General features: G+C 36.7%; 1 protein-coding gene across 1 annotated transcript in view; it reads left to right on the forward strand.

Annotated features, from left to right (window-relative positions):
* The window catches only part of CCDC141 (coiled-coil domain containing 141), a gene marked incomplete at its 5' end in the record, with an annotated part of 102,122 nt that extends 92,151 nt beyond the window's left edge, over nucleotides 1–9,971 (forward strand). The window contains 4 exons of the mRNA XM_082312438.1: nucleotides 7,447–7,601; nucleotides 7,700–7,829; nucleotides 7,926–8,091; nucleotides 9,839–9,971. Of these exons, the coding sequence (XP_082168564.1) occupies nucleotides 7,447–7,601; nucleotides 7,700–7,829; nucleotides 7,926–8,091; nucleotides 9,839–9,965 (578 nt within the window). The 3' untranslated portion in view covers nucleotides 9,966–9,971. The remainder of the gene's footprint in view (nucleotides 1–7,446; nucleotides 7,602–7,699; nucleotides 7,830–7,925; nucleotides 8,092–9,838) is intronic.
* Nucleotides 9,972–15,291: the final 5,320 nt, after the last annotated feature.

Consider the following 15,291-nt stretch of genomic DNA (forward strand, 5'->3'; position numbering starts at 1 on the left):
TGTACAGTAAAAACAACTGACAAATAGCTACTTGATTTTTCCTGCATCTTTGATTTGCAGCTTTCATATTACAACTGCTTTGGTGTGGAAAATTTATAGAGAGGAAATATTTACTTTCTCTTGCATAATTTGCCGAATGAAGTAAGCCTTTTATTGTGTAGCATTCTATGAGCAGAGTATATATTGCAAATTGCTGGAGCTCAGTGAGATTGAAGACTGACATTTAGATATTTTGGCCCAGTGACTGCAACTTTATTAAAATTCCTGTAACTTTGAAACAGGAGAAGTTCTCAAGGGAATATAACCTCACGGCAATACAAGAGGGAGCAGGAGGAGGAGGTGGTGAGCAGATGGGGGAACAAAGTAAATTCTAACTAAAATTAGTATTACCCTTAATGAACAATTTTCTAAGTTCAGTCATCTCCCCAAAACGTTGATTCATAAGAATTCACTCAGGTATAAAAATCACCTATTTTCCTAAAGTGTACTTTCCATTTCACAATAAAGCTAATTTTAATGATTAGTATGATTTTGAATGTTTCAAATTTCATAGAAGTAAAATTCAGTTTAGTGGTTTTGTGCCCTTGTGACTTGATGTTATGATTGTTACAAACATACAGCAAAGAACCTATGTGAGCAAGCTGACTTGCATAAGTGGTACATTAAGCAATATTGTGGTAAGAACAAACCAAAATGCCTCTCCTATGTGTTGTAAGGTTTTGCCTGCTGCCGAGGTGCCACTGCTTGATAGCTTTATCCTGTTCATAACACTTATTTTCTATTTGAAAATGAGTCCTCTAAGTGATAGCTGCCCTTTAATCCACTGTTTTTACTGAGAGTTGCCATCACTCAGAAGTAATCATGGATGTTCTTATGACTTGTTTTCTGCTTTTCTAAGTAACTTTATATAATACTCAGGTCACTTTTTCAGGCATTTTTACCTTCAGTATTGGGGTTAAGTATATGCGCACAAAAAAAGCAGGAGTGAAAGCAGAGATGTTCTCTTTCCTCTACTGCCTTGCCCCTGACGGAATTAGGCCTTTAAATTAAGCATTAACTGTCATAAGGCTTGTGACAGAGTTACTGTAGCTCTATACATGCTGGGCTCAAAGCGGCATCTCTGTTTTAACTTGTGGATCCTTCATCTTGAAAACTACGGAAAGTTTAGTGCTAGAATGATCGTTGTTCTGTCTTTTTTATATGGCCAGTGTGTGAGTTCAGAGATATGCATTTGATCTTTTTGGTTGGAGGAGAACCATTTGTTGAGCAAAACAACACTGCAAGGTGAGTCTCTGTCCTTCAGAAAGCAAGGCTAGGGCTAGGATTCTGGCCCTGCTTGGAAAAAAAAGTCCCAAACTCACTCGTAGTCTACCAAAGCAGGAGAAAAAGATGTGAACTTTTCATTATGTCATAGGGCAGGAGCTGGAGGTAGCTTGGATCTAGACTCATAGTTGGATCTGATTGCTTGCTGGCACTTAACAGAAAGACTGGCCATTATTCATGGTAATCAGCTCTATGAGTTAAAAAGGCAATCAACAGACACAGAACTACTGGACAAGTGTACACAGGTTATGGGAACAAATTCTTTCCCCTCCCTCATAACTCTCCCTGAAGTACATCCAGGCTCCCAGGCTATTACAAGGGAGCAGGCATGCAGAACTTCTCCCTCATACACATTGCATTAAAACTCTTTCTGTTAACTTCATTTAACATGTTTTAGAATAAGTCGGAGAGATCTCGGTTACTTGCTTTACTTGAGATTTGACAAGCAGAATACAAGGCCAGTTTACAAAATCGTGTGAGAGTAAGAGATGCAGCTTTGAATCCAAGTGGGATTTATTCCATCTTTTTATTAATATTATTTAGAAGCTAGCCAGTGATGTAGCCTTTTATTGGAGTTTGGTTTACACTGCCAGTTCCAAGCATAAAAAGAAAGACTGTCATCATTCTTCTAAGAGGGGAGGAGTTAAAGAGAAGCCTCAGAGAGTAAATTTTATTCCAATGTTTATGAATCTGTGCTGCATATACCCATAAACAAGCATATTCTGCCTTTAGTAAAATTCTGAGTATGTATCATGCTGCATATGTCTCATCTAGTATACTTATGTTTTGCCCCCATAGCAGAAAAACATTTAAAATCAATACAATGCAAATTTTTTTTTCTTCTGGATTATGGTTTAAATAGTTCATGAAATGACCCTTGTTGCTAAAATTTCTATTTTCCTTATCTGTCTCTTTTTTCATTGTATTTTGAAAGCACTATTGGTAGTTCATGTGCTGAGCAAGACATAAAAGTAGTTTATCATAATGGACTTTTTCAAGGCATTGCTAATTTGAGACTTGATTTGGGATTATATGCTCCAGGAAGGCTTTCCAGATGAGGAAGCTGTATTGACATGATGCCCCTCTAAATGTGCACTGCTATGATGTGGTGTTGAAACAGCATTGGTCCTCAATTTTATTGGCTGGAGAAGGACATTTTTAAGCCGCTTCTATCTAGAAAGTCACTAAAGGAAATCTGGCCTCTGCTCACAGAACTACAAAACCAGAATGGTAGCAAAATGCCACAGTTAGTGAGCTTAACAATCATTTTCCAGCTTGAACAATAAATGCCTGTTGTAACTGAAAATTTAGGTAGCCCAGATTTCAACAGAGCCTCACAGAAAAAAAAGATGTCAAGGGTGACCTTGTCTCCAACTATGCCAAGACAAAACAAAATTATTCCACTGAGGAAGGGTAGATTAATGCGGAGTTCTTTGTACACCCTGATTAAAATTATATGGGTCTAAACCTTATTGGGATCTTCCATATAGATTACCTGTCACCCAGAGAAGCCAGCTGCCTTTCTAAGGAAAGTGAGCCTCAGTTTTTTTATTCAGTTCAAAAGCAGCTGAAGTGGCTTATGATCTGCTCCTGTGCATCCACTTTCATTTTTACTCAAACATGTTATCTGTGAAAAGTAAGCTTCCTACTACTGGATTAGATCCTGGAATTGAGTTCCAATTTAAATGTTAAATAAGATCTTTCAAGTTTGACTTGTGATAAGAAAGTGAGATGCAAATGATCCAACTTTTAAAATCCAAGTACACTATGATTTTCAAGAGTATACACAAGTATGGCATACATGCAATTGCTATATAACAGACACTGTGAAATAATAAAAGGTCAAACCAAACACCTTGTGACTTCTGAGAATGTTGTCATTTTTGCATAGTCAGATATTATACTTATTAAATGCAAAAAGATATAAGGCCAGAAATTGGCTTAGCACATCTGTAGATCTTAATAAATCATTGTAGAAGTATGTAATCCCTTTGTTCGTTAAACCCTTCCTCTGAGAATGTGAACATTTCTATGAATTTTAGATTAATAAAACTTGATTTTGTGAGTATGGTATTGTATCTACTTAAAATCAGGAGTAGTTTTAAATGCACAGTTTTTAATGGGTATGTGGATACCAGCCACATTTTTAATTCCTGCAAGAAACAAGATTTTTAAAAGAGAGAGAGATTAGAGATACCAGATACACAGCAGGATACTGAAAGTCTCTTGGTTTTAATGCTTTGCTTTGTAAATAAAAGTGTAATCAATGCTGTTTACTGCTGTGTTGGCAGTCTGGGTTTAAATACTCTTTATTTAAGGACTCTAATAAATGCCCAAAAAATTTTGCTGGAAAATTCCTGCTTTTTTCTGTTCAGATAATCTTAAAAAAAGAGTGACAGTGATGTAGTCTCAAGATACAGTAATATTTCTCTGAAAGAAAACCATACTCATTCTGTTTCAGCAATAATTTCAACATAGTACTTCCCCCCCCCTTTTCTTTTTTTTTTTTTTTTTTTAAAATCGTTCATCTTGTGCATGCTTCACTTCCTCTTTCTTTTAACCATACTGTAGAAGCAGGGAATAAATCTCGGTGTTCTATATTGTTCTTGTTCTGCTACTTTCTTGTTTTACAGTGCTGAGTTCCTCTCATCACAGTCACAGTCTTGAACTTATAGTTACTTCAAGACCCCAAAATGTTTACATCTTCCCAACTGCTCTCTTAAAGAGCAGATTTAAATCTCAATCTCTCTAGCCTTACAACAAAAACATTATACTTAGGCATATTACTAACCTAACCTAACCTCCCTTCCTCCTTCCCCATATGCAGACACGCATTAAGAAAGAAAGTGGTGTATGAGATTGTCTGACTACAAGATGTGGAGTTGTGTGAAAGAGTATTTACACAAGCTGCATAAGTTTGGAAGGGAAAGGGATTCATTATTTTCATTTTTCAAAAGAAGCAGCCTGTCTGAGGGCCCAGGTGTGAGTCAATAGGCAAAGGGAGGATGAGGCATTCCCCTGGTTGGCTTTGGATCAGATGTGGCTGGAGCTGCAATGGAGAAGGTGGCTTCGTCTCAAATGACTGGTAAGGTATGCCTATTTCTGGACCTTTCTCTGGAGACGTTGCTAGGGTAAGCTAGTAATTCTTGTGTGTGTACATCTTTTGTGGCTCAGAGGAGCTATGTCTTTAAAAATTACTGCTCAGACTTCCTTTAATGAGGCTACACCATGGTATTCAAGCAGACTGGAGCTCTGGATTATGGATATTTCAGAACAATTGGGTCATGAGACCCATTTGGTATTCCTTAATAAAATTCCTTCTGATTGTGTTAGGAGCTTGACTGAGACAAAAGCTTTAAACAATAAAGTGCAGTGTCTTAATTTAAAGCAATGCTGAGCGAACCCAAAGTCTCTGAGCAGCATGATGTGAATCTCAATCTAGCCTTATTTTTTAGAGAAGATAGGGGGAAATTGATAAACTTGCTAATATCACATTCCAAGATATCAGCGATTGCAAACTATATACCCAGAATAAAAAGATTAAGAATGACTGTGAAACAAAGTAATAAAAAATGGCTGCTGAAAACAATTTGGCTTGACCTGGTGCTACCTGTGTATGAGAGAAACTTGGGGCAGGGGTGAAAGCTGTGTGACAAAGCCAGATGCAGGTGATGTCTCCACCTACAGTTTTTGCATTGCTCCGTACTACTGAGTTTTCCTTGCTGGTTTCCCAATTTGCAGCAGAACTCTGCTGGTTCCTACAAATAACTTACGTAATATTTAATATTTGACAAACTTCTTATCTGAAGCCATCAGAGTAGGATTTTAGTACCACTGACTACCTGAAAGTTTTTCCCTCCACAATGCAGGAAAAAAGATCTGTTCCTTCTAACCTTTGTGGTTCATGGAATGTCCAGCGAATAAATAATTTTTAATTGACAAGTTGTCTTAGCTTATTCTGACATTTCATTATATCATGGGAAAATCATTGGTGAAATATAACCATCCATTCTGTTTTGAAGGTTCCTGTTTTTGAAGGTCGTCTTTTACAGCAGACTTTGTTTCCCTGTTGGGTTCTAGCCTGTGCATTAGAGTTGTAATAACTGTCACTTCATGGTTTTCTTTGCACGTTCTTTTCCCTTCACTGTCTAGAAAATGGTCATTTTAGTTTTTATGTTCTGCTGACTTACTGAAAGAAAAATCAAGATGGGGTCTGATCATTATCACCATTCCATTCAGATGATGGTGTGTTTTTTTTTTTTTTTTTAAATGGTAAAAACCATCCTGGTATGAGATGCAGCCTGACTTCACAAGGTAATACAAACTGCACGAGTAATGGAATGCAGCCAAAAATATCACAAGGAGTGGCTGATGCCCACTTAACGTTTTCCACTGGAATACAGGCTAATCATGCGCTGCTTGTGACTTATTGCCAGCTGCCTGCAAAGAGAAGGCAGGGGTGTAAGCTTGGTTCTCTTGCTTGAAGTGAAGCTGCAGATCCCGAATTTCTGTGCTTCAGGTGCATGCAATGCAATGCTGGTGGCAGCTTGCGCGTGCTAACTTTCAACAGCTAAGAAATGAGTTGTTTTAGCTGCTGGGACTGGCTAATACAGACCTTAGGTTAGCAAGAGTATGTGAGAGTAAAACTCATATGCTTCTGCTCTGTATGGTGGCCTCAGTCCTACAGTACATGGGAAGAATGCAAAAGCAGCTAAGCTTGGAAGCTTATTGCAAGTAAGAGTTCACCTAAGCAGTGGATTTATTAATACAGTGGGTGAAAATGTCTACCTCACCATGCTGACAGTCCCATGTTTGGCAAAAATAGCCATGGGCTATATTTGGGTTTAGACGTTGCTGGTCACCTTTGTGAGATACGCTCATTTTTGTTTCACAATAGCATAAAGAAAAAATTTTAATCCTAAAACAGTGGAGTAACGCTGGCATAGTTGAGACCAGTTTCAAGCTCTGTTATGTATCACACATTTCTGTAACTTTCAGTTTCTGAGAAGGCTGGTGATTACTTTTGTTAAATATTATGGACACATGGTGCAATTTATAGTAAAGAAGAACAAGAAGACATTCTTTACGCAATAGGAATGCAAAATGTTTGTTCTTATTGTAGTAAATGTCTTTGTGTGTGCTTCTGTGTGTTAACATCTGCTGCTGTGGATTCCCTATGTCAAGAATACTTAGTCTGAGTTCTGAGGTCGTTGTCTTTTTTTACTGTGGCCCTGGAGGTGGAATGTAAGTGGAATCTCAGGTAGTAGTACAGTGATCCAGTAAATCCAGCTTTACAGCTGATTAAGTTACATGTCACATGAAGCAATGCTTTGATTCAGTACAAACTGACAGTGATGACTGAAATTTCTTCAAACAGTTTTGATGGGTTAATTTGTATTAGCTAGGCCTTGTACTGGCTCAGGTGTCATCTGTCCTCCTGGACATGAAGCCAGCACAAACTCAATCTCATGTGTTCTGGTTATTGGAACAGAAATCCAATTATTTACTCATCCTTGATCTGAATCAGATTCGTACTGGATGATCTGGTAGTACATGGTTTTGGTATTAATGATGGCCAAAATAATGATCTTGATCAAAGTGGTACACAGGCTACATTCTGGCCTTCATCATTGTTGCAAATATAGATCAATCTTTTTTTATTTTTTCAATAACACTTTTTTGACTAGATAGAATAGGGAAAAAAAGTGAAGAAAGTGCATAATGTACAACAATGGACTAAATGCAAAAGTTTGCTCTGTTCATCGCTTTGAATTTGTGTGGAATATTTACTCCTCCACCTTCACTGAAATACAATAATCCAAATAGACTTGCCTACTACCTACACAGAGAACACGATTCTTTAGCATTACCGTGGAACTAATCTCAGTATGCCGATGCATGAAGTTCTTGGGTGCTTAATATCCATGTGTTTCAACACACTTTATATTATATAGATAAATGATGTCTTCCTACTAACTGTCTTGCAAACAAGTTATCCTGAGTTCCAGACATCGGTAAAGGCTCTCTTTGTCATGCAATGTGGTGAACTTTATGAGAATGAAATTTTTTCTTCAGTTGCTTTAGTTGTGCCTTTTAAAGTACAGTGAAAAATTTCTTTTTCAGTACAAGGAAAACAGCCAAACTTCATACAAAAATTTGGACATACAACTCTACAAGAAGGAGAAGATTTAATCCTGCATTGCACTATACATGGAAAGCCCAAACCACACGTCTGCTGGAGGAAGGATGATATCCAAGTGGTATCTGGAGACATCAGTGTATGTTCTAATGTTCTTGAAATATTTCTTGGGAGAAAGACAATATATTTTGCTTTATGTTACTAATAATCTCCTATGTGCATTCTATTGTTTTACAGATTGAGAAATTAGGAGATACCTATTACCTTTTAAAAAGAAATGTAGTCCTTGCTGATACTGGGAAATATATCTGTGTTGCCAGCAATGAAATTGGAAAGGCACACTGTTCTGCTTTCGTAACAGTGATAGGTGATTCATCTTGCCAGTTGCATGCTTTTAGGCATGTTGTTGCCATATTAAATGAGCACCTTGTTTCCGCTTACTAATGTACATATTTCGTTTCAGAGAAAAACAAAACGCCAGAAATTTCCACTGTAACTCAGGCTAAATCAGAATGGGAAGATGGATACTTTTCAGAAGAAGTGAATGTCACCACAGCTGAGCTAGTACCAGCCCACGACACACCTTGTGTGCGAGATCAAAGGCCAGTGGCTAAACATCTCCCAGTAAGGTAACTTGCAGCTTACTCTGTGCTACATCTTGTAATACTCCAGGGACCTTAATTTACTAAGCACACATCAAACACTCTTCCTAATCCTATGAATTTTTTGCATAATGTAAAGGAAGTGCATAATGTGTGACTGCCTTTGACAATTCTTCATCAGAAGATACTCAATTCTGTTAGATGAAAGACCTTGTAATACAATAGAAAATGGACGTTGTCCAATACGGTATTTAGTCTAGTGAAATAATTTTTTAAAATCTAGGTATCTTAATCTAGATATTAATGTAAGATTGAACAGCTTAAAGATACAAAGTATTCCAGAAGTTCAGATTGGTACAACTACAAGAATATAAAGTTTCAATAACAGAATATGTAAACAAAGTTTTCTACTAGGTAAGCATCTGATTTAGAAGGATAAGTAGCAGTCCTAATAGCACAAGAACAGTCTTTGTTCATTAATCAATTAAAGATTACAAAACTTCCCACTGTGCAATTTCAGAAGATTAAATGAGATACACGCAGTCAGTAGTCCTTGTGGTGACTTCTTGCACAAGGTTAAAACTTGCCTCCTGAATTTAGGTTCTGACAGCCTACTGTAATTTATGGTGCTAGAACTGCCTGTCTTTTTAGTAATGTATTCAGGGATGAGAGAGTTTTTATACCCTGTGACTGTTACTAATCTGGTCTGCTCTACTATTAGTTCACTGTTTCACTGGAAACATCAGATAAGATGAGGTAACATAGCGATGTAGGTGTGGGTTAGGAAGAGATTGTGCACATAAAAATAAGACTTGCTGTCAGACGTTTTCAATAGAAAATACCTGAGCAATTCTATTGATAATGTTTATTACTCAACTCTGAAATTGGTAAGACTGCTTTATGGTGAAAAGCTAGTTTCATGATGATACATTAAAACAGCTAGCTTTCCAGAAGGTATGTGGAGCAATACGATGGAAAAGAGGCTCCAGGAGCCTCGTGGCTTTAAAGAAGTGATGGTTAATGTGACCTGGGAAAGTGGTTGAGAATCTGTGGGATTGCTGTCAGGGTAGTCTTTCACAGTCTGCTCAAAATGTTAAGTTTACACTGGTCACGTAAAAGTGCATTTGTTGCTTAAAAGTGTCGGAATATTTTCTGAACTTTTCATGCATAGTGAATTCCATGGCAAGAAGCCGCAGAAAAAAGAGGGTAGTGCTCTTTTAAGTTCCTGATGTTTGTTTATCTAGACATAGAGCAACGTGTAAAAGGAAAGGAAAATTATTGCATATGTTGATTCAAAAGCTGTTCTCATTTCATCATAAGCTGCCTGCACACTTTCCCTCATGTCCAGCTAATCAAGCACTGATCCCATATACTTTGTTCAGCTTTTTCTGTATTGCTATGAGATGGCAGATATTCCAAAGCAAAAAAATCAGATGCAAGATCATGGTAATTTTACTTAGGGCACATAGAGAATTCAGTATGATTAAAACATGTAAATCATAGAGAAAGGTCAAATTTCTCCTCGTTTTTCTCATCTCTTCTGTTCTTTATAACTAAAGTGCCCCCTGGTTATTTGTTATTGTCAGTAAGATGAGTTTTAGGATATTTTCTGTTCTGTCTGGAATCACTCTTTATTTGATCTCTAATCTTGTATTGTCTCAAGACCATAGAGAACAGTCTATGCCAACCACCAGTGTTGCGTATGAAAGGGAATGCTGCAGCTGCCACCATTAAAAATATTGGCAATATTAACTAACTGACCTTTTTTAAACAGGTTTAAAGAGAAACTCTGGCTTCAAGGAGTGTATCTTGAACTTGAGAGGCCACATGAGATTAGCTTCAATTTGGAACATGATTCTGTTCTTCTCCTGCCTGCTGCAGAGGAGCAGAAGATGGACTGAACTGCAAGATGCCTGATTCATGAGGGTGTTCATATTGTTTGCTGTGTCCATTAGTACATATTGGCCATGGGTGAGGAGATGAACCTTTGAGTGGCATTTGATTTTCATCTAAGTTACAATTTGTATTTGGTTTCTTTCTAAATAAATCATTAATAAAATTCACCTGTGCACAGCATTTTTTAGATAGTGATTTCTAATTTCATGCAGTCTTGTTCTGGTTTGTTGGATGAATCTAACAGAAGATGATAACGGGAAAAAAGAGACATTAGCCTTTAAAATTACAGATCTCCTTGATGATTCATCAGTACCCATTGTTTTATTCTTCCACAAATTCCATCAATGGCATCAATTCCATAATAGTTTTTCCTACTGGCTTATATAGAGAATTCAGGCAGGAACAAATGAGGACTTAAAACAAAATGAGTTTATAACTACAGAATTCTATGGTTTATTAAATACAGTGTTGATTACCTTATTTCTAACAGCTTTGAGAAATTTTGAGGAGGCTGGGCGTCAAAAGGAGTGGTTACTAATAATAGCAAACCTTGTCTAATGCATGCTTAGTACCAAGAATGTCTTCAGGGAAGAGAGAGTTTCTTTAAGGCAGCATAATGGAGAAGTCTTCCGCTATGTTGCTTCTGCTTTCAGGACTGGATTACTGTGACAAAGCAGTCCATTTCCAGTTGATGCATGTCATTACAGTCCAAAGGAGTGGGCTGCGAAACGATACCCATGCTAGTTTCAAAGCACATCCTTAGTTTAGCCAAGGACTTCCCAGTGATAGAATTCCTCATTCAGGGTAGAATTCCTCCGTTCAGGGTATAAAGAAAACCTGAACTGAAACTGGATCTTTTGGATTGTAGGGCAGTCACTAGCATGATGAAATTTTTGCCTCCATCTCTTGAATTCTGAGTCTGGGTGTCTTTTTCACTTCACTGCAAAGCTCCTTGCAGAGAAAGAGGACTTTTGTAGTGTCATCCATTTGCAGCATTGAAAAAAGTAGTTCAGAAAGCATCCCATTTTGGATGGCTGTTTGACTGGCACAATAGCCAACGGAGCATCTAGTTAGACCTGGGAATAACTGTTCATCAACTTGGTCCTTCTGATTCAGACTTTCAAAGTCCTACCTAGCAAATGATTCATGCTACTCAGACTTCTGCTTCAGTGCACTGCGTATGGCTTGGCCAATACACAGGTACGTGCGTATTGTGCAACTGCCAATTGTGCAACATTTTGGCATTCTTTATATAAACATTGATTAGGCCTACACTGGGTTTGTATACCACAGCAATGCACTCACATTTTTCACAGAGAGCAGATAGGGGCTTAAGCAGTACAGCATCTTTGTAGATGTCATCTAAGCAAAACTGGGACTGAAATAACATTTTTGAGAGTTGCTTAAATCATAATACCAAAACATTAAACATTTGTCTCCAACAAGATGCAGGTTGGCTGGTAGAAACTTAAATTTATCTCCAAATTAAAGTACAGGCATAGAGAGGAAATGAGCTGAAAAAAATATCATGTACATATCTTCACCTGATCACATAAATCACTTGCTTGACGTTATGGAAAAGTCAATGGCATCCTGCCCGCAGAAGAGTCACAAGGCTGTGTATATGTGCACATAAATATAGTAGACGAGGACTGAGGTTCTTGCCCTGCTTATTTACCCTATTATCTCTCACAAACAGTTTTTTCCAAAATGGAATGGAGACAAATATCAAACATCTTGTGGATCCCATACAGTTACCTTTCTGCTTACTAGGCCCCTCCTTTGCACATGTTGTTTAGATCTAAAGATTTCACAGAAAATATTGTATTTCTAACTGCAGTCACGTTCAGAGGACTGGCAAAGTACATATCAACATCCCCCCAAAATTAAAAAAGTCATAAAATATATGTTCTTTATCAGCTGGAATCTGTAAGTATGACATGTAAGATTTTCTATTTAAAAACCCATTCTGTAAAAATGAAGGTGTAGAATTCAGTGCCTGCTGATCTTGATTCCTCAGAAAATTTAAGGCATTGGGTTCTTGCTTTTCCTCTTGATTGTCAGCCTGTAAGAACAACTTGAACTTTAATATTTGAGATGGGCTTTTTCCCCTTGATTCACAAAACGTGACTTTACTTAAAAAAAAAAAAAAAAAAAGTGTTAATGCTTTTCTAAATAATACATGAAGCAAAACAGAAATCTGTATATCTGTTCTTACCTATGGTTTTCTTACAAAATAGTAGAAAGTGGTGTTTATAAACAAATAAACAAAAAACCCAGCAACCTTCTTTTGCCAATGAAGAATATGGCTGTTGCTCCAAGTGTTCCCAGGGAATGGATCTGTTATGAAACATGATAAGTGTGCTTGTTTAATTTTATAAATCATAGATGCCCATGAATTTGTCAAAAGGTCTGTGAAATTTGACAGTATGTATGTATCTATTAAATCCTCATGACTATCTCGATGTTAGTTAAAAGTTGTCCCCAGTATTATGATTTTAATTATTGTTTTGTGGAAGGAAGTGGAATAGTTAGTAAATATATTCTTTAGTCAGGGTCTCAGGTTTTGTTAGCAAGGCCCTGCTTTCTAAGGTGAGGTGCTAAGTAAATAATGTTTTTATTCCTTCCTTGTTCCGCATATGTAACTGTGCAGGGATGACATATAAAGAAATAATATACATGGAAAACTTGGGAAAAGTGATGTCTGTAAATCTCCTCCTTAGATATTTCCAAGGAGATGAGTGACAACTATCAACATGAAGTTAGTGAATATGGACCCTAATAAGTATTCCATACCTGTTCAAATCTAGTCACAGATCCCAATAAGTTGTTCACGTGTGAAATAGCTAAAGTAGTTTCAAAAATTGCTTAGTGCCTTAGTTATCTTTTCTGCTTTTGGAGCAATTGACAGTGCCTTCTTCAGTAACAAGTAAAACAATTTTCTGCAAGCAAGTTTTTTTGTATTGAAAAAGATGAATATATCTTGCATAATCAGTTACAATACGTCAGATAAGAGACACTTGCATCTGAAAATGCTGCAGCTTTTCAGAAGCCAGCTGCAGCACACAAACGTGGATATTCTTGTGAATATAATGCATTTTATAGCCTTTATTTAAGGTTCTAAAGGTGTCATTACACCTGTTTATAGTATTGTTTATAGCATTTACAGGGGAAGGGGAGTTGATGAAGGTTGTGGAAATGTGTTTTGACTTCAGGTCAGGATTTAATGGTTTAACAGTTAAGAGAAGAATTTTTTAGTTATTTCTAAGTTTAAAGAAAGAAGGTGGGTTGGAGGAAGGAAAGCAAAATTTTTTTCAGAAGTAGACTTTAGAAAACTGGAAATTCAGCAAGGATATAATAACTAAATACATTTCGGGTTGTGTTTTGTCAGTTCTATAAGGATTTAGGACAACATTTTATCAGTGAGAAGTTGTTTTATTTCAAGTGACCAAATGATTTATTTCATTACTCCCTTGGTTCTGCACATTTGGTTGGGGGGCAGAGTGAAATGAAAATAGTATATGAAAGGAAATGTAACAGACATCATTGTATAGGAAAGAACAGGACAAAGGATGAAGGGAGTGAGGGAAAATGGAAGTAGAGCAGGAAATGGGAAAGATACTGATTCTTTTATGCAGTTTGCAAATTAACGTGTAGACAGATTAAGGGACTAGGAAAGAAAGCAGGGTTTACGCTATATTGGCTGTACAGCTATAGCACATAGTACACTACTACTGTTTGACAAATAATGAAGAAAAGGAAAGGTCGTGATTTTTTTTAAAAAACAAATTAGGAAATCACTTCAAAATCGCATTGAAAACTTGCTGAAAGTGGCAGTTTGAAGCTTTCAGTGTTCAAGAAAGAATGAATTTGTCTTTAGGTTCTGACTAGAGTCTTCAGCTTTCAAGGCATCTTCATGTGGACCTACTAAAGTAATCGTTCCTTTTGTGCAGCTCCACTTACCAAGTTAATAGGATTATTAGAATTAATCAAAGTGAATCACATACAGAAAGGTTGCTGGTATCCACATCACAATGTTTCATTGTGTTGAAGATTACCTGCTATTTCTTAAATGTATTGTTTGCCTACAATGTAATCCGTATACTATAGTAACATTGGCAATATATAGTTCATACTTAAAACAGTAGCAGACTACAGCAAATGCTGAAATTTTCAGAAAAATCCCCCATTTCTATGCCTGCCTGAAAAAAATGTCTTTGTCGTTATCCGGATCTGACTTTTGTTTGATCCTGGAGCAAAGAAATAATGTCGCATTTACCAGCAGTGTCTTTGCTACACAATAATAAGACTGAAGTCATCCTTCTGCTTTTTTTTGTGGATACACTATGTGACACTGAACAGGTAGAAATCACACTGGGCTGATCGTCATTCTGTTAACAGAAGGCATGCAATATAAATAATTAGTATTTCCTTGAGAGCATGAGAGAGATATTTCACTGTTCGATGTCCTTTCTGAATTCAGCAGTAAAAATAAAAAGTTCAGAAGGTACAAACTTTTGTTGGAATGGAAATAGATTTAATAGCGATCAAACGCAAATGTAAAACTTCCAAAAAAAAAAAAAAAAGGAAGAAACTTATTTTAAAAATACAGTGTATTTAGTTTATGTATTTGAATGCAGCAACGTTTTTTCCTTGTAACTTTCTATTATTGTCATCAATTGTCAATTACTTGATTGAAACAGGAAAATTTGAACTTCTGGCAATCTCATAACTCTTAAAGTGGCAATTTGCAGATTTCTGTCATTTAGAAGTTATCACATGTCCATAAACTTTTTCATTGTTTATTTGACTTAGACATCATCATTAAGCTAGCTGTGTTTATTAAATTTGCAGATACTAGCCTGTGTTCTTTCTCCAAGTTTGATTTTTTCACTGAACGTTTAAGTGTTCAACTACAGAGAAAATGGCCATCTGCTAATTTAACAAGTCACTATTTAGAATCAGATATTAGATACCTTTTACACAGATTTCTCTGGACATTTTGTGTGTTTTAGTAGAAGCTAACTTATCCTCCCCACTAATGCATAGAGTTGCATTTGTTATCATACTAAGTCTTACACAGAGAGATTAGGCTTTCTGACATCTACTTGCAACAAAAAGTTAAAAATGAGCCATAGTACTCTGACTTTCAACCTCTGTGAGAGTCCAGATAGTACCAGTGTAGAGACTATCCCTCCAGTTTCTGTTTCTATGGTTACTGCTGCATGCCAAGAGTAACCGTAAAGTTGACACCTTATGATGGGATGGATAAATTAAAGGGCAGATCAAATTTCTGAAGTTATGTTATGAGATCACAGCAATATGTCCTTT

The sequence above is a fragment of the Platalea leucorodia genome, assembly GCF_965183815.1.
Source record: "Platalea leucorodia genome assembly, chromosome: 5".
In the NCBI taxonomy this organism is placed as follows: domain Eukaryota; kingdom Metazoa; phylum Chordata; class Aves; order Pelecaniformes; family Threskiornithidae; genus Platalea; species Platalea leucorodia.